The sequence below is a fragment of the Scyliorhinus torazame genome, chromosome 7 (genome assembly GCF_047496885.1).
Source record: "Scyliorhinus torazame isolate Kashiwa2021f chromosome 7, sScyTor2.1, whole genome shotgun sequence".
Lineage (NCBI taxonomy): Eukaryota > Metazoa > Chordata > Chondrichthyes > Carcharhiniformes > Scyliorhinidae > Scyliorhinus > Scyliorhinus torazame.
The window spans coordinates 134,717,287-134,741,742 of record NC_092713.1 but is presented as its reverse complement, the minus strand read 5'-3'; the positions used below and the strand labels follow the sequence as shown (position 1 = coordinate 134,741,742).

General features: G+C 49.6%; 1 protein-coding gene and 1 long non-coding RNA gene across 3 annotated transcripts in view; one reads left to right on the top strand and one right to left on the bottom strand.

The window, feature by feature from the left end:
* LOC140426580 (uncharacterized) overlaps positions 1-24,456 on the top strand; it is a 185,448-nt gene that overhangs the window by 68,587 nt on the left and 92,405 nt on the right. The window lies entirely within an intron of this gene.
* Positions 1-24,456, bottom strand: part of hsd17b7 (hydroxysteroid (17-beta) dehydrogenase 7) — a 54,666-nt gene that overhangs the window by 28,285 nt on the left and 1,925 nt on the right. The window contains exons 2-3 of one of the 2 annotated variants that reach the window (XM_072511518.1): positions 4,290-4,493; positions 2,466-2,558 (exon numbers count right to left, since the gene is read on the bottom strand). In XM_072511518.1, the coding sequence (XP_072367619.1) occupies positions 2,466-2,558; positions 4,290-4,493 (297 nt within the window). The remainder of the gene's footprint in view (positions 1-2,465; positions 2,559-4,289; positions 4,494-24,456) is intronic. The other variant, XM_072511519.1, reaches the window with a different exon arrangement.

The window sequence follows — 24,456 nt, the reverse complement described above, 5'->3', positions numbered from 1 at the left end:
GCTGCCAGAGGTAATGGTAGAGGCGGGTACAATTCTTTCCTTTAGCTGGACCAAACGGCCTGTTTCCATGCAGTAACCATCTATGACTCTATGTATGGCAGAGGTGGGTAGGGGTGTTGGTAAGAGGCCAGCAGGGAGGAAGAACCCGCAGAGGCCAGAACATTTGAGGAGCGGCAGTTTTTGAAAGGAGGCTGCTGATGGAGGTACTTTCCACTTCCCACCTAAGGCTGGAGCAGGGTTAATTTGTGGGATTCCCCAGTGCTCTGAACCCCTTCCACCAGATTGAAAGTTGAGGCGCAGTGTGAAATGCCATTCATTAATTATCCACTTAAGGACTTAATTGGGCAAGGGCTCGTCTTACTATAAAACTCCCGACGTTGGGATGGGCAAGAGCCCTGTGTGAAGTTCATTTGAGGAACGTTACGGCCATCCACCCTGCGAGGCTGGGCAATGTAAAATTCTGCCCTGAGTGACAATGTATCTTGAAGCTACATTCTAGGAGATCTCATAGGCAATGAGAAAATCTAAACATCAATTTTAACCTAACTTGGTCAGTGAGAACAGGACGTATTAGATGGATGTTTCCCTTTTAACACTTCAGGCTTCAACGGAGAACATCATCTGATGAGGCAATGTTTTCAAACTTTTTTTCCCCCCGGGAACCTCTTTCATCAACCAGCCGACCTTTGGGATCCATGCTGGCCGACCTTCGCGACCCACCGTTTTCACTTACCTTTAATGCAACAGGTGAGCCTGCTTGATCCTCATGATCTCACTACAATAAGGTTCACAGGAGGAGAAGGCACTGCACATATCAGGTTCAGAGTTCAGCCGGTTCCTTTGTGCTGTCTTCATCTTTGTGAGGTTAGAAAATCCAACCTCGCACATGTAGATTGTTGTGAAGGGCAATAGCAACACAATGTTTATTTTACTCAGCACTGGATGGTCCTTGGAGGTACTATTCCAGAATTCTGACAGCCTCATGGACTTGTGGCGTGTTTTTAGCGTCACAGGTGAAGCGCAGAAGTTCAGTCTCTTCATGAAGAGTCAGCAGTAACTTAATAATTGGCTCTGGGGTCTCAATCTCAAATTTTTCATCCATCTCTTATCTTTCAAAATCTGAAACTTCTTCTCTGGAAAGTAGTGACAAAAAACTGTTTATCAGCGCAGCCACATGCGACTGAATAAAGCTTACCAGTCTATTGGGCGGCATGGTAGTACAGTGGTTAGCACTACCAAGGTCCCAGGTTCGATTTCCGGCTTCGGTCACTGTCTGTGCGGAGTTTGCATGTTCTCCTCGAGTCTGTGTGGGTTTCCTCCGGGCGCTCCGGTTTCCTTCCACAAATCCGGAAAGACGTGCTCGTTACGTAATTTGGACATTCTGAATTCTCCCTCAGTGTACCCGAACAGGCGGAGTGTGGTGACTAGGGGATTTTCACAGTCACTTCATTGCAGTATTAACTTCATTAATTGTGACAGTAATAAAAATTATTATTGACAGTTCCCTTACTAACACTGTTTTGTTTGATTGTCGTAGCAGTGTGGGGAAAATTTAGTAGTTTTGGCTTTGTACTCGCACTTGCCAAACGGCCAATGACTTTTGAAAAGGATCTATTTCTTCACAGTAACGAAAGCGATCATCATCCTTCCCTTGCAATTTGAGGTTCAGTTCATTTAGAATTGAAAAGATTAACAAATTGAAAAAATTAACAAAGCCATACCTCAAGAAATCATCTTTAAACTGCTTTATTCCCGATTTCAGTCTTTTCTTTGTAGGCTGTTCACCAGAGGCCCGGGAACTCTGTACAGATCTAACATTCGCACTGTTTTGTCCTACCGTGGACTCTCCTGAACAGTTCTCTCCAACAGATTTGATTGTGAGATCCTGGCCTGTTTGTGCCTCTGGCGCTCTTTTCTTCAAAACAAAACGATCCATCTTCAGTTCTTCACAATCCTGTTGCTTGCTTGTTCACAGCTAGAAACTGGAGGAATCTCTCCTCCATGATTTCGCGCCACAAGCATGAATGTACATGGTCAAAATAAGTGCCGGGCGGGTGATCTACTCCCTGTCACTGCTTCTGGTCTGAAGACTGCATTGTTCCATTAAAAGCCGATTGCGGTTGGCATTCTCAATTTAAAAAGCCGGTCGCGGCCGGTGGGCGTTTCTCCCGTGATCGGGAGCGCTGCGATCGATCGCTCCACAACCCTCACAACACCCGCCCGTGACTCACCTGCGGGTCATGACCCACTGTTTGAAAAACCCTGAGATAGTATAAACTGAGCTTGCCCCAAACCAACTTTGGTCCCATTATTGGGATTAAAGTCAGAGCTATAGTTTTACTGTCATTTACAAAACAGTCTATGCAGTAGATTAGAAAAAATTAAAAAAGGACAATTAAGCATATTCTTGTTCAATATGAATCAGCAACTTAAGCTATTATTTCTAAACACTGTTGGTACAATACCTGGATAATAGGCTACTTAGAAAGGCTTTCAAACTGAAATGAGGATTTAGCATAATTCCAGCATTTAAATAGAGATAATCTACATGCTGATACCTGCAACAAAACAAAGTATTAACAAATTAGCAAAACTGATGTTTATACAATATCCATAAAATGCAGAGTATGTTCTTTTGCTATTAACAATTAATACCAGATGTAGGATTACAATTGGTTGATAAAGGGCATTTAGATTACAACTAAATTTGAACGAATCGAGTAGAAGTTGCCTAGGGTCAGTTATTTAGAACAGGACCACTGAATTGAAGAACTCTTACTGATTTCATGTTTCTAAATATTATAGCTTATCTTGCTCCCATCTTCAATTAGAGGGTGAACCAGAGAGAACTTGATTAACTGCTACATTTATTATTAGTGCATGATGCTAAACTTGAATACCATAAACAGGGAATATTCCATTCACCAGGGCCAATATTTTTCACCTTGATGAGCCCAAAAATGTAAGAAAATAACAGATTGCATCCAGCCAGCAAAGCAGCTATCACACATGGTTGGTTACAGGACTTGCAGATCTCAGCATCAACCTGCTCTGAAATTTAAATGACTATCAAAGGCCACTGGCATGAAATGATGTCTGCAGAGAGAAACAAAGTAGCTACATGACCTGCTGAATATTTCCAAACAATTTTGTTTTATGCCTGAAATTCAAAGCTGTGCTAACTAATTTGAGTTAAATGCAAATGTTGCTATACCAATGGGTTATGTTACCTGTGTGTTCATAACAGTCTGAATGGTAGACAACAGCAAGTGTTTTTTAGAGGTGGGATGGGGTACAAAACATCACAGGGTAGATCTTGACTTTATGCAATAAAGATGGCGATAATTGAAAGCCTGTTTTGCATCTCTCCTAACTTTTAATTCCTTTGAAGTCAATGACACAAATCCAAGATCTACCCCTACAGTTTTTAACTTATACCAATGCACTGAAAATAGAAACCCAATGAAAACTTGTTAAATTTACAGCTGATACTAAGCTAGTGAAATCAGAGAAGGCAGTTTTGAAAACACAGTACGAGTTGAACAAAATATGCAAACGGGTGAAGAAAAATAGATGAACTTAAATGTGGACAAGCATCAGATATAGCCAATAGCATGTTGACCGGTAAATCGATACAAGAATACTAATCAGTGGATACAATGACTAAACTCTGCAGTGCGCTGGTCAAACTACAACTTGAAGGGGGCAGCACGGTGGCGCAGTGGGTTAGCCCTGCTGCCTCAGGGCGCCGAGGTCCCAGGTTCAATCCTGGCTCTGGGTCACTGTCCGTGTGGAGTTTGCACATTCTCCCAGTGTTTGCGTGGGTTTCGCCCCCATAATCCAAGGGTGTGCAGGCTAGGTGGATTGGCCATGCTAAATTGCCCTTTAATTGGAAAAAATGAATTGGGTACTCTAAATTTATTTTAAAAACCTACAACTTGAATACTGGGTCTCAGAGTTACTTATGATATAGTCAAACGGGGAGAATTCTGGGTCTCAGAGTTACTTATGATATATTCAAACATTGAGGCAGTGCAGAAATGCATCACCAGCCGATAATCATACTCACAAAATATAAACTTAATAAATGAATGGAAATAGCTTAATTTAAATTTGAAAGGATGTACTCTTCAAACCTACAGCAAGTGCATTTTATTACAGGTACATAACGTGACAGTTCTTCGCTCATACTGCCCTGCTGGAATAATTGTTGAAAATCACTTTGGCAATTACCAAGCCTTTACATTCATGCTATATTAACAGTGCGATGAATAATGATATTATGGTACCTTTGCCTTATTTCTTTTGCTGCTTGGATCACTGAGTTAATATTCCCAACATCTATTTTCAAAAGGCTGATATCAGCTCCAGGGTGGGATAGTTGAAGTTCAGACTTCGCAGCCTCAGCTTTCTGCATGTTTCGACATGCCATACACAGGTGTATCTGGTTATCTTCAGAAAGAATGCGTTCACAAAGAGCCAGGCCAATGCCACTGAGAAAGAAATAAAGCTGTTATCAACGCCAAGGTTAACACATAGTGCAATGATAAAAATCTAGAGCATAGGCTAGCCGTAATGATAGAATCTCTTTGGGCGGCACAGTGGTTAGCAATGTGGCTTAACAGCGCCAGGGACACGGGTTCGCAGCTTGGGTCACTGACTGTGCCGAGTCTGCACACTCTTCCAGTGTCTCTGTGGGTTTCCTCCAGGTGCTCCGATTTCCTCCCACAAACCCCAAAAGACGTGCTTGTAGGTGAATTGGACATTTTGGATTCTCCCTCAGTGTACCCAAACAGGCCCGGAATGTGGCGACTAGGGGACTTTCACAGTAACTTAATTGCAGTATGAATGTAAGCCTACTTGTGACACTAATAATGATTATTATATGGCAACCAGAAAAGTTTAAAAGCCAGACCCCTGACAATGTGAGAAAACACATAGTTATTGGAAATGGGCACATGGATGGAAGACAATATTGGCATGTACAGATGCATCTGTGACAAGTAGATTGGTAAGAATGAAGTCAAGTAGGTTATGTTCCTCTTGTTGGTTTCCTAATCACCTGCCGCAAGCCCAGTCTGGCAAATGTGTCCTTCAGTGTCATGATATTCAAACACACACATCATGATAGACACACCAACAGACAAATCAGAACACACAACACCACAACCAATGACAGAAAGATATAAAAGCACAGACACGACCCCTGGTGGTCAGTAAGAGCTGCAGAGGAGAACCAGGACACAGCTATTGCCAAAGACACTCAGGGAGACAGCACGTGCAGAGTATCCAGAACGAACTGTATTATAAGAGTTATAATAAAATAGAGTTGTACCACATACAACTGTGTTGGCTCATCTGTGCACCAGAGCACCCAACACCACATGGTACAGGAGTGGATCGATACCTGCCGGCATACCTCAGTGTACAGAGACAACCAGCAGTGCCCAGGCATGATGTACAAGCTCCCGGTTCCGCAGGCGCTCCAGTGCGACGGCGACCTCCACGAAAACTGGCGGCGATTCCGGCAAATGTTCGAGTTGTTCCTGGCGGCAGCTGAACTCAAGGACCTGGATGATAAGGAAAAAATTGAATTTCTCCTCACCGTCGCCGGTGCAAGGGCAAGAGCAATGTTCAGAAGGTTCAGGTTCTTCAGGAGGCAGCAAAGGCACGATTACCAGGCAGTCATGGGCAAATTCGCCAAGTACTGTGAAGAATACGCAATCCAATGGGGACTTAAAGGTAAGAAAAGCTGCAGTACTCACCTCGTGGCTGGGATCCCGGAGCCCGAAATCCCGGGCCTGAGAAAAGGCTGGGTCGAGGTCGGCGGCCATCTTGCTAAAGGTATAACGCTAGCACAGTTGCGCGAGAAGTGCGCAGAACCGGAAGTTTTGTTTGCGCATGCGCGAGATGCTGCGCATGCGCAGTCAAGAAAACGGCCATCGGTAAAGGAACAGCGATCTGAGCATGCGCAGTCGCTTCCTACGTGCTACATACCGAGCGTCAGGATGTCAGAGGCCCAAGACTGGATCAATTTAAAAAGGAAATGTCCCAAATCCAATTTAAAAGGGAAACGTCCCAAATCAAAAAAACAAAAATCTGTTAAAGCTGTAAAACAACCTTCCTTCACCTGGAATGACAGCACAGTGCCGCAAATTGACCCAGGAGATGAATTTAACCTCCGAAGAACCCTCCGACAAGCAGTTACCTACGCACAAGCCGATGATTCCGACCTTGAATACTTCGATGACGATTTTTACAGTGTTTCCGGACCTCGCGAGCCCAATGATAGCTCCGTGGTCCTATATGACTATGACTTGGACGAACCTTTCGTGTTGCACATTGGCGGCCCCCACATTGAATCCGACGCAGATGCGGATTCATTTTTCGGATTTGAGGATCTTCAATCCAGCAGATATGACGTTCCAACTTATCAGTACCGGATGATGCTGCAGCCTGACATTAACAGACAGGGAGCGGCGCAAGCACACGGAGAGTGCCCTGCTGCCACACAGAGCGTGGTCCACGTCCCGCTCAACGTTCCCGACTCTATGAAAGAAGACATGCAAGACTCCAGAGTGCAGTCCTCGCATGAACCAGAAGTGACTCCAGTGTCACAAGCTTCCACAGCAAGCTCCTGGACAGACTCCACAATTGCAGAAATGCAAGACTCCAGAGCGCAGTCCTTGCACGAACAAGAAGTGACTCCAGTGTCACAAGCCTCCACAGAGAGCTCGTGGACAGCCTCCACCATAGAAGCAACGCAAGACTCCAGAGCGCAGTCCTTGCACGAACAAGAAGTGACTCCAGTGTCACAAGCCTCCACAGAGAGCTCGTGGACGGACTCCACGATGGAAGGAACGCAAGACTCCAGAGCGCAGTCCTTGCAGGAACAAGACCATGAGGGTCTAGCAACCTCTCCTGACCAACCAGCGGCAGACGATGCAAGTCTGCCATGCTCCCGTGAACAGCAAGAAGGCTATAACAGCCTACCATGCTCCACTACACAGCAGCATGACCATGACGGTCTCTCATGCTACAATAAAGGGCACAGCGCTGAAGACTGTTCAAGCCCAACTGAAGACAAGCCAAAGGAATCGCCTCGTCCAAGCCCGAAGAAAAAAGGTTTATGCGCTGACCATCAGGATCATTGATGCCGAACAGAGAATAATAATGCTGCACGGCCACAGAAGGATGCTGAGGATTTGCTAACGAAATTAATTGAATGTTTAACTTGCAAGGAGCAGACTGAGAATTGCCAGTGTTTTAGTACGGATCGAAAAAATGGACAAGACATTGATCCTCAGGTAATGGAAATAACACAACCTGAATCATATCTACAGCAGGGACAAATGTCTCCCTTCAACACAATGCCGCAAAATCCCAACTTCGGAGACCAGCAGTTAGTCAGTAATGACTCTTCAAACCTGGAGGGGAACATTAATTGCATTGAACCTATACACACTCCACTGATTATTGAGCAGAACATTGGAGCAAGAATCCTGAGGACACCGACATCGAGTAGCCAGATAACGAATTTAAAACCCACAGCAGTTTCAAGTGAACCAAGTGTGCTTTCCACTAATGGTGAAGATGCAGATAAGGTCGACCCGATTGTCCATTGTACCACACTAACCCCAGTGATTAAGCAGTTATGTATGGGGAGTATAATGTGGGCAATTGAGAACAGTAAAAGAGAGACCGTGACCATGCCAGTCCCAGCAAAATCAGACCCAGAGACCATGAAGGCATGTACATTAAACAAAGTTACATATGAGGTACCTGAGAAGAAAAGTGAAACGGAATGTTCTTTGGAAAATGGTACAATGTCGATAGAAACAGTGGATCCTATATTCGAGACCATATATATGGGAGAATTTGGGGGTAATAAACAAGGTTCTGCAATGTCTGGGGGAAGATTTAAAGTTCCAAAGAAGAAAAGCCCAAATGAAGGACAATGGCAAGACAATGACAGTCCACCGACATGGTGTGCACCACCAGATGAAAACTCTGACAATTTACCCAACCCTAGTGAACAGCAAGCTGCTAATGACGATCTATCCACGGGATGTGAGACGAGTGACGACAGCATCCCACTTCCCATGCAAAAGGTGCAAGGTGACAGACCTCGCCTAGTGCGTACCGAGGCACTCAACGATCACGGTGGGACCACTGACGACTGCGGTGGCGGCGCACCGCTTCCACCCTCGATGGCTCGAGCCTCTCCACTGGTTGGTGCATTCCTGCATGTTCCGACTCCAGAAGTGCAGCTTCAGGGAATCTCGGCTGCCTCCAGTGAACCTGTTGGGACTCCGGACGGGGGGCATCGGCGGAAGGCAGACCGGACTCCAGATGGGGAGCAGCCAAGCGCCGACTCTGATTTGCGCACGCCAGACCTTGCTCCGGACGGGCGGTGTCGCGGCCTCGGTGATGGCACGCTCAGGGTGACGGCAGATGCCACGGCGACAGGGAATGGATCGCGTGGCAGTCCCACTGGGTCGGCAGTGGCAACCAGCACCGGCGGTCCAAGATGGACACACCAATTCGCGCCATCGCCAGACGTTGATGCGAGCAACAATTCTCTCTCCAAGGCGACATGCTTCGACGTTTCTCTGCGGAGTCGCCCTTCCGGCACAGCAGAAGGCCGGAACCAGCGTACACGGTCTTGGCCAACTTCCACATCTAGCACAGTCATCGCCTTGCATGATATTAGTGATGGTGCTACTTCGATGGCAACGACCCATCGGCTACAAGATGCCGTCCACCACAAACATAAAAAGAAAACAGACTCCACCTTGTTCCTGGCATGCAGGGCGGATGGATTGGTGCGTAGGCGCAATCAGCGGGCTTTGTGCCGCCTTCCACGCTCGCAACTGCACCGTACGCACACGCCGGATCCTCCACTGGTTCCCAAGGATGGCTTCGTGGAGATGCCACGGATCATGCCCCTTCCATCGCCACCAGAACCAAACCACAGCCAGGGCACCACTAACAAAGATGTTGAATGTTATATTTGCAAGAATGAAAAAAACCAAGCACTGCATGAAGTACAACAAATGGTAAAGTAGAGACTTCGGCAACAGCATCACCTCCAACAGTCCAAGGTGAACCAGTGTGACCCCAAATCTCCACAGCTGAACCGGCTTGAGGACCAGCCCATTCTTGAGGCGGTCACCCATTAGACTGGACTTATAACGCTGTTAATACGTTCAAAAAGTCAAACACTTCTGTATTATAACCTGTTGTTGTTTATTGTTCCAGATATCGTCTGACCGGACCAATGTTCAAGTTTTTTTTTTCTCTCGCATCCAAGTTTTGTTATGGTACAACCTTGTTAGTGTGACGCACCCGACATCGCCCCATGTAAATAGTTACGTCATAAACACACGCTGTACACAACACAAACGCACACTCTTAGATGCACTCACGACACAATTATATTTATAACCACGTAGGCACTTGTCTTTGTAAAAAGGGGGGATGTCATGATATTCAAACACACACATCATGATAGACACACCAACAGACAAATCAGAACACACAACACCACAACCAATGACAGAAAGATATAAAAGCACAGACACGACCCCTGGTGGTCAGTAAGAGCTGCAGAGGAGAACCAGGACACAGCTATTGCCAAAGACACTCAGGGAGACAGCACGTGCAGAGTATCCAGAACGAACTGTATTATAAGAGTTATAATAAAATAGAGTTGTACCACATACAACTGTGTTGGCTCATCAGTGCACCAGAGCACCCAACACCACACTTCAGGACTCAGCCGGCCCAGTCAGTAATAGTGCTACTAAGCCACTGTAGGTGATGGACCATGAAGTTCCTCGACCAGAGCATATTATGTGCCCATGTTACCCTCAGTACTTCTTCCAAGTGGTGCTCAACATGGAGGAGTACTGATCCATCGGTTCTTGGAGGGTGGTAGGTAGTAATCAGCAGGAAGTTTCCTTACCTATATTTGACTTGGTGATATGTTACTTTATGGGGTCCAATGTCAGCGTTGAGGACACCAAGGGCAACTCCCTTCTGACTGTATCGCACTGTCGAACCACCATCTCTGCTGGGTCAATCCTGCCAGTCAGATAGGTCTTTCACAGGTTTGTGATAAAATGGCTTAGCAACGACCTAAATCTTAGGCCTGACATAGAATTGGACATTTAAATCAAGAATTGGACATTTCAAATTAAAACCACAGTCAGAACCACAGACAGGTCTGATGGGAATTTAAACAGACAAAGACAGACAGCCGGGGCAAGTCTGGGCTTGTCCTATAAACAGGGCATTGAAATACAATTGGCCTCATTCAAATGGATCATTTGTTGTGGATTGCTCAGATGAAGCCAGACTTTCTTGTACCTAGTTCACGTTATATGGGATAAGGTTATGTATAGACAATGCGCCCGAGGATGGTCATCTGGGGGGAGTTCCTGGTGTCCTACAGATTTGCAATCGGCAACACCATTGGGTGTTGCGACCCCCACCCAGTGAGGGCCAAAGAAGTTTCTGGAAGGTCATGAAGAGGTATCCAGAGACCCTCCCCAGCAAAGACTCAGTGCAGAGGCAGCAGAGAAGACTCAACGGTGGACCAGAGGACAAAAGGAAACAGCGTGCCAGACCCACCTTTGTAGATGAAGGCCCTAAAATGACCGAGACTCAAGAGGATTGGACCTGCAGCTCGATCTAGCTCATCGGCATGGATATTATTAAGCGTCTTTGGTATATTCTACTTGGATTAATTTGGAGTGGGGGGGGGGTAACTGTTTTATTGTGTTTCAAAATAAACACGGGTTGAATTGTTAACTTGGGTGGAATTCTGCCGTAATCAGCGGGGCGGGCAACTCGGGCGGGAAGGAGTGGCGTGAACCACTCCGGTGTCGGGCCGCCCCAAAGGTGCAGAATCCTCCGCACCTTCAGGGGTTGGGCCGGCCCTGGAGTGGTTTGCGCCTTGCCGGTCGGCGGGAAGGGCCTCCGCCGGCCGGCGGAGTTGGCGCATGCGCAGGAGCGCCAGTGTGTGCTGGCGTCATCCCAGCGCATGCGCGGGAGGGTTCGTCTCTGCATCAGCCATGGCGGAGGACCACAGCGGCCGATGCGGAGGAATAGAGTGCCCCCACAGCACAGGCCCGCCCGCGGATCGGTGGGCCCTGATCGCGGGCCAGGTTACCGTGGGGGCACCTCCCGGGGCCAGATCCCCCCCCCCCCCCCACCCCCCGAGAACCCCGGAGGCCGCCGGTAAAGACCTACTCTAATTTACGCCGGTGGGCCCGGCCAACAACGGGCGGCTACTCGGCCTAACGCGGGCCGGAGAATCGCCGGGGGGGGGCGCTGCTAGCGGCCGCCGACCGGCGCGATTCCCGCCCCCGCCAAATCTCCGGCGCCGGAGAATTCGGCAGACGGCGGGGACGGGATTCACGCCGACCCCCAACAATTCTCCGACCCAGCTGGGTGTCGGAGAATCCCGCCCCAAGTGTCTGTCCTTTTTTATCACGCAAATAGGACCTGTGTAAAATGTTTGAATAATAAACTGGTTGAAGTGTCTGAATTTTACAGAAAACAGGATGATTGATGATGGATGTGTCTGAATCATATCCTTACAGTCAATGTTCCAATGAGTGTGTCTATGTCAGGTTTTTGCTCATCTAGTCTGTGGGAATAGCTCTCCCAATTCTGGCGCAAGCCCCCACAACCTTAGTGCGGAAGACTTTGCAGGGTCAACTGAGCATGGTATGCTGTTGACATTTCCAGTGCCTAGGTTGATGCCACTGTCTGGTTTTATTCCTTTTCTGTAGCAGTTTAGAACAACTGAATGGCTATTTCAGAGGGGATTAAGAGCCAGGCCCATTACACAAGTCTGGAGATACATGTAGGCTGAACTGGGTAAAGGTGGCTGATTTCCTTTCTGAACAGGCATCAGTGAACCAAATAGTTTTGTTTGACAATCTGATAGTTGCATGGTCACTATTACTGGGACTAGCTTTTAATTCTTGCCTGTCTGAGTGCAGTGCCAACAACACTGTTGCACTGGGCAGCACGGTAGCACAAGTGGATAGCACTGTGGCTTCACAGCGCCAGAGTCCCAGCTTCAATTCCCCGCTGGGTCACTGTCTGTGCAGAGTCTGCACGTTCTCCCCGTGTCTGCGTGGGTTTCCTCCGGGTGCTCAGGTTTCCTCCCACAGTCCAAAGACGTGCAGGTTAGGTGGATTGGCCAGGCTAAACTGCTCTTCGTGCCCAAAAAGGTTAGGCGGGGTTATTGGGTTACGGGGATAGGGTGGAAGTGAGGGCTTGAGTGGGTCGGAGCAGACTCGATGGGTCGAGTGGCCTCCTTCTGCACTGTATGTTCTATGTTCTAACACTAGCATTTTCACCCCATCTAGCACCTTAAACATTCACTTCCTCCACTGTGGCACAATGATAGTGTGTACAAGATACAGTGCAGCAACAGACCAAGGCTTCTTTGATGGCAGCCACAAAATTTCTATGACCTCTACCACCTAGGACAAAAGCAGCAGACACATGGGAACACCACCACCCACAAATTCCACTCTAAACTATACACCATCCTAACTTGGAAATATATCATTGTTGCTGGGTCAAAATACTGAAACTTCCTTCCTAAAAGTATTGTGGATGTACCTTCACCAGATGAACTGAAGCAGTTCAAGAAAGTGGCTCATCCCCACATTTTCAAGGGTACTTAGGAATGAGCAATAAATCCTGGCCTTGCAAAGGATGCTCACAGGCCATGAAAGAAATAAAAGAAGTGCCAAAATTCAGTAGCAAGGAACATCCACTTGAGTTTCATAAGTACAGTGCAGTGTCAGCAGAGTTGAAAAGGTGAATGGGGGTGGGGAGATCCATTGGCTATCCTTGGAAACTTTTAAATAAATTCTGCTTCAAACTGACACTCCAGTCCTCGTTCTCAAAACATAAAAATGTACGGGATAAGGAGTGGCTCACCCTGGTTCAGCTACTGGAGATCTGTGTAGCCGCAGCTAAATGGAGCACAAGTAGGATCTGGTTTAATAAGCATTTTTGCTGCAAAACATTATCATTTCTGTGATGAACGGTTACTGCCTTATCATCATGTAAGGTGATGTCCCCTTTAAGACCAGGCTTGGAACCCTGGGGACTCCGCCTCTGGCTCCGCCCATCTGGGAGCCATACATAAAAGGCCTGCCTCATGGTCTGTATAGCAGTCAGCTCTCGTCCAAATCTGTAGCATAGTTATTAGCCTAATAAAGCCTTCTTTACAGTTTAATCTCTAAGCATCATTATTGAGGGTACCTCAATTTATTAGGCTAAACTAGATTCAGGATGGACGCAGGCCTAAAACCAGAGAAGCTCAACCTGGAAGCACGAATGCCGGAGGCAAAGGAAATTTTTAAATACTGGCTGCGGTGCTTCGAGGCCTACCTGGACTCCGCAGAGACTCCCATCCTGGGGCCACGCAAGCTGCGTCTACTCCACGCCCGGGTGAGTCACAGAATCTCCGCCACGCTCGAAAAGGCGACGATTTATGAGGAAGCGATTGAGTTGCTCCGCAAGCGGTTTGTCAAACCCGTCAATGAGGTGCACGCCCGGCATCTGCTCTCTACCTGCCGGCAGCGCTCGGGGGAAATCGCTCGACGAGTTTGTTGAGAAACTCACCGCGCTGGCCAGGGACTGTGACCATCAGGATGTGACAGGGGAAGTCCATATGAACCTGCACATCAGAGATTCTTTCGTGTCCGGCATCCGCTCGACCTACATCCGGCAGCGACTGCTCGAAAACGGGGCAAAAGACCTCCAGGAGACGCTAACGCTCGCCTCCTCACTGGAGGTGGCCCGACATAACTTGGGTACGTACCCCGCGGACTCTGCCAGCCCCCCCCCGGACTTCCTCAGACTCGCCCGTATTACAGGCCTGCGCCACGCGCGACCCGCTCACCATGGGGGCACACCTTGCTACTTCTGCGGGCAGGGCCAGCACCCACGCCCACGCTGCCCAGCCCGCTCCGCGATCTGCAGCGACTGCGGGAAGAAAGGGCACTTTGCGAGGGTCTGCTTGGCCAGACCCAGGGGCCAGAAAAACGAAGAACAGCCGGCCTGAAAATCAGGCTCTCAGGCCCGCAGGCCTCGCAATGCTGCTGCGCACCGACCCGACACGTCCTCTTCTGACGCGTCATCAGCCTCGTGCGAATCATGGGAGCGGCCATCTGGTCGGCGGCCATCTTCTCGACCCGACACGTGCGACCAACGGCAGCGGCCATTTTACGACTCCGACTACCCGCGACTGGGTGCGATCACCCTCGATCAAACTCGGCCAAAACACCTGCAGAACTCCATGATGCAGGTCCAGGTCAACGGGCACGACACTGCATGCCTCTTCGACTCCGGGAGCACGGAGAGCTTTATCCACCCTGAAACGGTAAGGCGCTGCTCCCTACGCACCCATCCCACATCCCAAACCATAGCCCTCACATCTGGGTCCCACTCGGTACAAATCACGGGGTACTGTATTGCGGATCTCTCGATCCAGGGTGCCAAATACACCCGTTTCAAATTTTATATCCTCCCTCACCTCTGTGCCCCCCTGCTGCTCGGACTGGATTTCCAGTGCAGCCACCGAAGCCTGACACTGAAGTTCGGCGGACCCTTGCCCCCCCTCACGGTGTGCTGCCTTGCGACACTGAAAGTCGGACCCCCCTCGCTATTCGCTAACCTCACTCCCGACTGTAAGCCCGTCGCCACCAGGAGCCGGCGCTACAGTGCCCAAGATATGGCTTTTATCAAGTCAGAGGTCCAGCGTTTACTGGGAGAGGGGGTCATCGAGGCTAGCAACAGCCCTTGGAGAGCGCATGTGGTGATAGTCCGGTCCGGGGAGAAGAAACGGATGGTCGTGGATTATAGCCAAACCATAAACCGATTCACGCAGCTTGATGCGTACCCCCTTCCTCGCATCGCAGAAATGGTAAATCGGATCGCCCAATACCGAATCTTTTCCACGGTCGACCTCAAATCTGCCTACCACCAGCTCCCCATCCGACCAAAAGACCGCCTCTATACTGCCTTCGAAGCAGCCGGCCGGCTCTTCCACTTCCTCAGGGTCCCCTTTGGTGTCACAAATGGGGTCTCCGTCTTTCAAAGGGCGATGGACCAAATGGTGGACCAGTACGTTTTGCGGGCTACATACCCATACTTGGACAATGTCACCATCTACGGCCATGATCAGCAGGACCATGACGCTAACCTCAAAAAGTTCCTTCAGACCGCCCGAGCCCTTAACCTGACCTATAACGAGGGCAAATACGTTTTCCACACCACCCGGCTGGCCATCCTCGGCTATGTCGTGGAAGACGGGGTCCTAGGTCCCGACCCCGACCGCATGCGCCCCCTTAAGGAACTCCCTCTCCCCCGCAGCCTCAAGGCCCTCAAACGGTGCTTGGGGCTTTTCTCCCATTACGCCCAGTGGGTCCCCAAGTATGCGGACAAAGCCCGCCCACTCCTAAAGACCACCACTTTTCCCCTCTCGGCTGAGGCTCAATTGGCCTTCAACCGCATCAAGGTCGACATCATCAAGGCTGCCATGCACGCGGTGGACGAATCCATCCCTTTCCAGGTAGAGAGCGATGCATCAGACATCGCCCTGGCTGCTACCCTCAATCAAGGAGGCAGACCAGTAGCATTCTTCTCCCGAACCCTCACCGCCTCCGAGATTCGACACTCTGCAGTCGAAAAAGAGGCACAAGCCATTGTGGAGGCTGTGCGGTGCTGGAGACACTACCTCGCCGGCAGGAGGTTTACCCTCGTCACCGACCAATGGTCGGTCGCCTATATGTTCGATAACACGCAACAGGGCAAAATAAAAAACGATAAAATTTTGAGGTGGAGGATCGAACTCTCCACCTACTCGTACGATATCAAGTATCGTCCAGGGGAGCTCAACGAGCCCCCAGATGCCCTGTCCCGCGGCACATGCGCCAACGCGCAGGAGGACCGCCTGCAAGCCATCCACAATGACCTCTGCCACCCGGGGGTTACCCGGCTCGTCCATTTCATCAAGTCACCAAGGAGGTCAAGGCCATGGTCAGGACCTGCCAAGTCTGTGCGGAGTGCAAACCGCACTTCTATCGGCCAGACAAGGTTCGGCTCGTGAAGGCCTCGGGCCCCTTTGAGCGACTGAGCATGGACTTCAAGGGGCCCCTCCCGTCCACCAACCGTTATGCCTATTTCCTCACCGTGATCGATGAGTTCTCCCGTTTCCCATTCGCCATTCCCTGCACCGACATGACCTCAGCCACGGTGATTAAGGCACTGCACAGCATCTTCACCCTGTTCGGTTTCCCTGCTTATATCCACAGCGACCGGGGTACATCGTTCATGAGCGATGAACTGCGTCAGTATCAGCTCAGCAAAGGCATCGCCTCGAGCAGAACGACCAGCTATAACCCACGGGGAAACGGGCAGGTGGAGAGGGAGAACGCGACCGTGTGGAAGGCTGTCCTTCTGGCCCTGCGGTCGAGAAATCTCCCAACCACCCGCTGGCAGGAGGTCCTACCCGATGCCCTACACTCCATTAGGTCACTCCTCTGCACGGCCACAAATGAGACCCCTCATGAGCGATTGTTTCTCTTCCCCAGGAAGTCTACCTCCGGGGTCTCGCTTCCACCTTGGCTGACGGCTCCGGGACCTGTTCTTCTCCGGAGGCACGCGAGGAGCCATAAAACGGACCCCCTAGTTGAAAAGGTCCGACTGCTCCACGCCAACCCCAGTTACGCCTATGTGGAGTACTCCGACGGCAGGCAAGATACAGTTTCCCTCCGGGATCTGGCGCCGGCTGGATCCTCCACCACAGACGCCCCTTCCCGCGCCGCTCCCCTGCAGGACCCGTCGCCCCCTACAACACACCCCCTTCCGGCCCTACCACCCGTTGGTGAGCTCCTACCGTGCGCCCCCCCCTTGCCCCCCCTTTACACACCCCGCCAGCGCTGGTTCCGCTACCCCTGGCCCTGCCTAGTTCCTCTGCCCCGACCCGGACCGAAGCTCCGACCGCTGTGCTCCCGGGTGTGCCCTCAACCGGGACGTCCGTGCCCGCCGCACCACCGCCCGAACTGAGGAGATCGAGGAGGATGATCCGGCCGCCGAGACGGATGGACCTATGATGGCACTTCACCCCCGCCGGACTCCTTTTTAAACAGGGGGTGAATGTGATGAACGGTTACTGCCTTATCATCATGTAAGGTGATGTCCCCTTTAAGACCAGGCTAGGAACCCTGGTGACTCCGTCTCTGGCTCCGCCCATCTGGGAGCCATACATAAAGGCCTGCCTCATGGTCTGTATAGCAGTCAGCTCTCGTCCAAATCTGTAGCATAGTTATTAGCCTAATAAAGCCTTCTTTACAGTTTAATCTCGAAGCATCATTATTGAGGGTACTCAACTTCAAAACTCTTCTTTTCGGATCTATGTATATATTAAGTTATGAGTCCGGGGGCATGCAATTTAAGAGTCAAAGTGAAAATCTAGGTGAAGGCAACATTTTGAGGATGAGATAACAAACCGAGTAGTCAGTGTTCTTCAAACATTTTTTCCGGGGACCCATTTTCACCAACCGGCCAACCTTCGGGACCCAACCCAGCCGACCTTCGCGACCCACGCCGGCCGACCTGCACGACCCACCATTTTCTTTTTGTTGCTGACAAAAATGGAGGAAATGGTTTTGGGTACCTTTGGCCCCAATGGTCCCTTTGGCCCTCCGAACTTGAAAAAAAAAGGCTGCGACCATATCAAAAAAATGCGGTCGCATTGCGTATGCGTGCCCGATTATCGGTGCGCATGCGCATAGTTTTGCGCATGCGCACCGATGATCGGGCACGCAGGCGCAGTGCGGTCGAATTTTAAAAATCTGTTCCTGGCCATTTCGAAGGCCGCTTGCAGCCGGCATTATTAAAAGCCGGCTGCTGCGCGCGGATTTGTACGATCGGGAGGGCCGCGACAGACCCTCCCGACACCCGCCCACGACCCACGGGGTCACGCCCCCTAGTTTGACAATGCCTGGAGTACATTATAATTTCAGATGTACTCCATTCAGAAAATATTATCCAGTGTAGTTTTGGTATGAGAGTCAATTCTTTTGGTTATCTTGTTGTTCTTTTATATTAAATAACTATGGCTTCACATTAATTTGAAACAATTAGGTTGGTCACAGTAAAAGCAGCATTTTGTTTTTAGAAATAATAAATTCATGCTGAGTTTCATGTCATAGCTACTGAAGTGTAGTCGCACACCATTACGTAATGTAGAAAAATGCAGCAAGCAATCTACACTGAAAAGATCTCACAAACAAAAATGAGATAAAGGACCAGATAGCGGCTCATATTTTGCGGGTTAACAGCAAGTGAATGGCAGCCATTCCATACACCAACACTTGCTGATACACTTCCTTTTGGCTTTTAAACTGGTGATTAGAAATCCTTTTCAGTGGAGGCTTCCAGTGGTGGCTTGTGGGGGAAGTCACATGTTGGGTGGCTCCTGCTCGAGGCTTGTTTTTTTTGAGTTTAATGCCCGGTCCGAGGGGCAAATTTTTGATAATTGAGTGCAGGAAGGCATAAGGAAGGGGGAAGATGTCAAAAAGCCAAAAGAAAGCCGCTGTGAAGAAGGGAGGGAGTGAGGGTTCACCGCCGAGTGAAAGGACCAGCCTGGGAGCTGGCAAGATGGTAGAGGCTGGGTCGCTGGGTGGGGCCGCACTGCTTACGGCAAAAAAGATGACTGAGGTGGCGGTTTTGGAATTGGAGAAGCAGTTCGCAAAGCACATGGAAGTGACGAGGACTGAGATGATGGTGGCATTGAAGGTGTTGGTGGAGGAGGCAATTGCCCCGGTAAAGGTGGCTGTGTCGAAGGCATCAGCCGAGGTGCGGGAGCAGGATGAGAAAATGAAGGGAGTGGAGGAAGCCATGTCGCAGCCTAGCGATCAGCTCACCTCGATGGGGGAGGAGCTGCAGAGGGTGGTCGATGCCAACAAAGGGCTGCGAGCAACATTGGAGGATCTGGAAAATAGATCGAGGCAGCAAAACTTGAGGATCATGGGCCTGCCAAATGGGTGGAGGGCCCGAGGCCAATGCGGCAGAGGCATTTGTGAAGGTGGAAGGATTGTGGCAGAGGGGAGGGGACCTGGAAGAGTGTATAGATAGTTATGTTTTTTTACTTCATGCTGATATATGGGTCAAATTTTGTCTTTGTTTTTTGTAGTGTTGCTAACTTTTGGTTGGCTCTTAATTCGTAATTTGCTCTGTTTGTTTAACCTTTGCTCTAGAGTCGCCAGGTATCTTTATGATACCGCCACGAGGTTCAAGTTCAAGTAATGATCAATAACTCAACACACCAATTAGTAAGATTCAAATCAAAACACATTTATTATACACAGTAAATCACTACTCATGCATAAAACTCTACTTTCTAGACTATTCCTATCACTAAAAGGCCTATACTTAGCTTCGGAATTGGCCCACCAGGTCAGGGGAACAAATGGCCTTTCGTTCAGGTCCTGAGTCTGCAGAATTCAAAAGCTGGTATGGACTGGTAGCTAGGAGCGCCTACCTCGTAGCGAATGTTGACTGCAGACTTACTTGGTTGATGCGGCAGCTTAGACAGGTCATTCTCACGGGTTGATTCAAGTTGCTGAGTGACCCTGCCAAAGAAGACCGATTTGAACTTGGGGGCTTTACTTTATAGTCCCCAGGAGCTTCCCGCCCTTTGGGGTGGACCCCGTACCTGGTTCCAAATTATTGGACTGCGTTCCGATCATTTGGATCGATTTCTCCAATACTGGAGTTGTTCCCTGATCGCTGGGCGGTCCCTAAATGTCCATTGGCCTTCCTTTGTCTTGGCTCCTGCTGGCGCCGAGGAGTCTGGCTTGGCTTTATTCACCTTGAGTGTTGCAATTGTGCCTTGGAATTGCTCATTGCTATGCAGATGGCTGCTGGTTTCAGTGCTGTCTGGTTTTTTGTAAGTTTCATTACACATGATTTCTGCACTTGCTCAATTTTGCCTGTGTTGGCTGAAATTTCCCTTCAGTCTTTGCGGTTCTCCATTTTAAGTCGGGAAGTGGCCAACCCAGGTGGCTACAGTAGCGACGTTTTTTCTGGGGTTTGTAAGTTTGCACTGCATATGCTTGTTTGAGGGAGGTATGTGTTTTCTTGTTATTTTCCTGGGACTGGGCAGGGGCCCCGCACTAGCAAGCTTAAGTCAGCTAGTGAATGGAGATGTGGTGGGGAGAGGTTGCAGACATTTGAGCCTGGTGAGCAGGTTTCGCTGAGCCTAGGAAGTGAAAAGAGGGGGGTGGAAAACAGGGATCGATACTGGGTGAGGTGTTTTCAAGAGGAAGTGGATGGGGGGGGAGGGGATTCTAGGGGGGGGGGGGTTGGACTGAAAGGCCTGTTTCCATGCTGTAAACCTCTATGACTATATAGAACCCTCTTGTCTATGATGGTAATAATGGATGGGGGTGAGTCAGGTGCAGTGGGCAGGGCCTGGAGTTATGATGATAGGGGGGGGGAGACCTCCGGTTAGGTAGTTACGTGAAACGTGAGGGGGTTGGGAGGGCCAGTGAAGAGGTCAAAGGTGTTCACGCACCTATAAAGTTTAAACACCGATGTGGCTATGTTACAGGAGACTCATTTGAGGGTGAAAGATCAGGTGAGGCTCAGGAAGGGCTGGGTAAGCCAAGTGTTTCATTCGGGGTTTGACAGCAGGGCACAGGGGGTAGCGGTTTTGGTTAGTAAGAGAGTGAGGTTCCAGATGGAGAAGGTGGTGGCAGACCATGGAGTAGGTAAGCGAAAGGGACAGGAGCACTGGAGGGGAGGTTGTTGGAGGTGGCAAGTGTGTATGGTCTTAACTGGGATGATGTAGGGTCCGTGAGGAAGGTATGTGGGGCTATTCCTGACTTGGACTCGCACGAGCTGATAGGGGTGGGGACTGGAACTTTGTGCAGGACCCAAGATTGGACAGGTTGCAGCCACACTCTCTTGCCCAGTCGGGCATTGGGGGTGTGAAAGCATTGGCTGGGCTAATGGAGGAAATGGGAGGAGTGGACCCGTGGGGGTTCTTGCACCCAAGGGAGCAGGAGTATTTGTTTTCCTCCTGGGTCCACAAGGTTTACTCGAGGATAGATTTTTTTGTAGTAGGGAAGGCTCTGTTGGCCGTAGTTAAGGGATCAGAGTACTCGGCGATGGCAATTTCGGATCATGCGCCGCATTGGGTGGATATGGTCTTGTAGAAGGGGACAGTGCAGAAGCTGGGGTGGAGATTGGTCTTGGGGTTGCTGGGGGACGGAGGTTTTTGTGAAAAGATTGAGGGTAATTGAGGAATATGTGGGTTTTAACTGTTCGAGGGAGGTGTCACAGGCGGTAGTATGGGAGGCTCTGAAGGCGGTGGTGAGGGGGGAGGTGATATTGTTTAAGCCAAAGGTGGATAAAGAGGAGAGAGTGGAGTGGCAAAGGTTGTTAGATGAGGTGTTGGAGGTGGATAGGAGGTACACGGGTATGCAGATCCAGCACTTTTGGATAGATGGAGGGAGCAACAGGCTAATTTTAATCGGTTGTACACGAGGAAGGCAATGCGCCAATTGAGATGGGCGAGGGGAGCAGTTTATGACTATGGGGAGAAGGTGGGGCATATGCTGGCAGTCCAACTTCGGAGGGAGGCTGCAGCGAGGGAAATTGCCCAGGTACAGAATAGGATGGGGAAATTTGTGGTGGCTCCGGACCAGATCAGGAAGGGGTTTGAGGAGTTTTAATGAAAATTTCTATAGGTCGGAGCCACCAGGGGAGGACCGGGGGATGTGGGAATTCCTGGACAGTCTGAAGTACCCAAGGTTGGGGGAGGAAGATAGGACCACATTGGAGGGGTCAGTAGGGGAACAGGAGATAAAGGGGGCAATTGAGAGGATGCAGTCAGGGAAGTGGCAGAACCGGATGGGGTCCCAGTGGAGTATTATAAGAGGTTTAGGGACCAGTTGGCGCCGCTGATGGTGGGGATGTTTGAGGAGCCACAGAATTTGGGACACTCCTCAATCTCCTCGCCGCTGAAGAAGGATAAGGATTCATCAGAGTTTGGGTCGTACAGGCCTATATCGTTACGGATTGTGGATGGGAAGACATTGGCAAAGATGCTGGCGACTAGGTTGGAAAGTTGCCTCCCGAAGGTGACAGTGGAGGACCAGACGGGGTTTGTGAAAGGGAGACAGCTATTCTCCAATATTAGGAGGGTGTTAAATGTGGTTATGACGCCGTCGGAAAGAAAGGAGACAGAGGTGGTGGTTGCGCTGGACACAGAAAAGGCATTTGATCGGGTAGAGTGGGGATATTTGATTGCGGTGTTAGAGCGGTTTGGGATCGGGCCGAGATTTGTGGAGTGGGTACGGTTATTGTATAAGGAACCAAGGGCGAGTGTCCGCACAAACAATATGAGTTTGGGGTATTTTGCTCTGCACCGGGGGACTATGTCCCCTCGGTTATTTGCGTTAGCGATTGAGTCTTTGGTCATCGCGCTGAGGAGTTCAGGGGTATGAAAGGGAATAGTGCGGGGGGGTTTGGAACTGGTGTCTCTGTATGCAGATGATTTATTATTGTACGTATCAGAGCCAAGTGCATCAACTTATACTGGAGCTGCTCCGAGTGTTTGTGTCCTTTTCGGGGTATAAATTCAACCTGGGAAAAAATGAATACTTTGTGGGGTCCAGGCCCCGTGGGGGTGGGGGTTGCCATTCCATAGGGTGGTAACCCACTTTAGATATCTGGGGGTGAAGATGGCACGGGACTGGAGGGGCTCCGCAGATACAATCTTACTAACTTGGTGGGGAGGGTGAAGGTGGATTTGGCAAGGTGGGATGGTCTCCCTCTGACGCTGGCAGGTTAGATGCAGGCGGTTAAAATGAATGTGCTCCGTGTTTTTTGTTTATATTTCAGTGCCTGCCGATCTTTTTGCCAAAGGCATTTTTTGAGGAGGTGGATAAGTTTATCACCTTGTTTATTTTGGAAGGCGGGGCGGGGAGGTAGCCAGGGTTAGGAAGGTACTTCTGCAGAGAAGACCGCAGGCAGGGGCGTTGGGCATCCCAAATTTATTGTAGTATTACTGGGCGGCGAATGCCGAAAAGGTGAGGAGTTGGGTTAAAGGGAGCGGAGGAGGGGAGGGGTGGTGTCCCAGTGGGTTAGAGTTGAGGAGAGTCAGGCAGCACGGTGGCGCAGTGGGTTAGCCCTGCTGCCTCACGGTGCCGAGGTCCCAGGTTCGATCCCGGCTCTGGTTCACTGTCCGTGTGGAGTTTGCACATTCTCCCTGTGTCTGTGTGGGTTTCGCCCCCACAACCCAAAGATGTGCAGGTCAGAAGTGGATTGAACATGCTAAATTGACCCTTAATTGGAAAAAATGAATTGGGTACTCTAAATTTTTTTAATTAAAGAATTGAGGAGAGTCTGTGCAGGGGGTTGGGGCTGAGGGCGTTGGCAACAGCGCCGCTCGAGATGGCCCCGGATAAATATTCTGGGTGTCCAGTGGTGGTGACAATGCTGAAGATTGGGAGGCAGTTGAGGCAGCACTTTTAAGTTGTGGACGGGATGAAGAGAGATGCCGATTAGGGGGAACTATTAAGTTTGAGCCAGGGAAATTCAATGGGAGGTTTCGGGGATGGGAGGAGAGGGGAGTCTGGGTACTAAAAGGGAGGGAGGTTTTTAAAGGTCAACTCGGGGATGGTACAGGTGAGTTTAGAAGCCAATTTCAGGGTGTTGGACCAGCCCGGGCTGCAGGCGGGTGCAGGGGCAGACGTTTTAACCTTCGCCTCGCTGATTGCCCGGAGGCGGGTCCTGCTGGGTGGAGGTCAGCTTCTCCACCCTGTGCCTCGTCTTGGCGGGAGGGACCTGCTGGGGTTTTTAATGCTCGAAGGTGAAGTTTGAATTGAGGGGGAGGATGGAAGGGTTCTACAATTCATGGACATTGTTTATCTTGCACTTTCAAGAATTGGATGCCAGGCTATCGGCGGGGTTGAGCACATTGTTTGATATTTATTTAGTATTGTTGGTTACCTTTTGTTGTGTATTTGATGAAAATGTGGAAAATGAGCAGAATTTTAAAAATGTTTTAAAAATAAATCCTTTTCAGCACAATGCATTCTACAGAGAACCTAAGTCAGCAAGCTAGCCTTAAATCAATCACATTGAAGAACTGTGAGAGGGACAGAGGCCGACCAGGAAATGCAAATTAAAATATTAAATTTAGTGTCAAATCACATTCAAAAAGTGAAATAATGAGGGAATGAAGATCAGATTAAGAGAGATTAATAAAAAAAGACAGAAAGAGAACATATAAAATAACGTTTATTCAAATAGCATTATTTAAAAACATATCCAGCAGTTATAAGCGGTTGTTTGGCAGCAATTAAGACTCAACATGGTGTTAAAAATTTACTGATACAGATA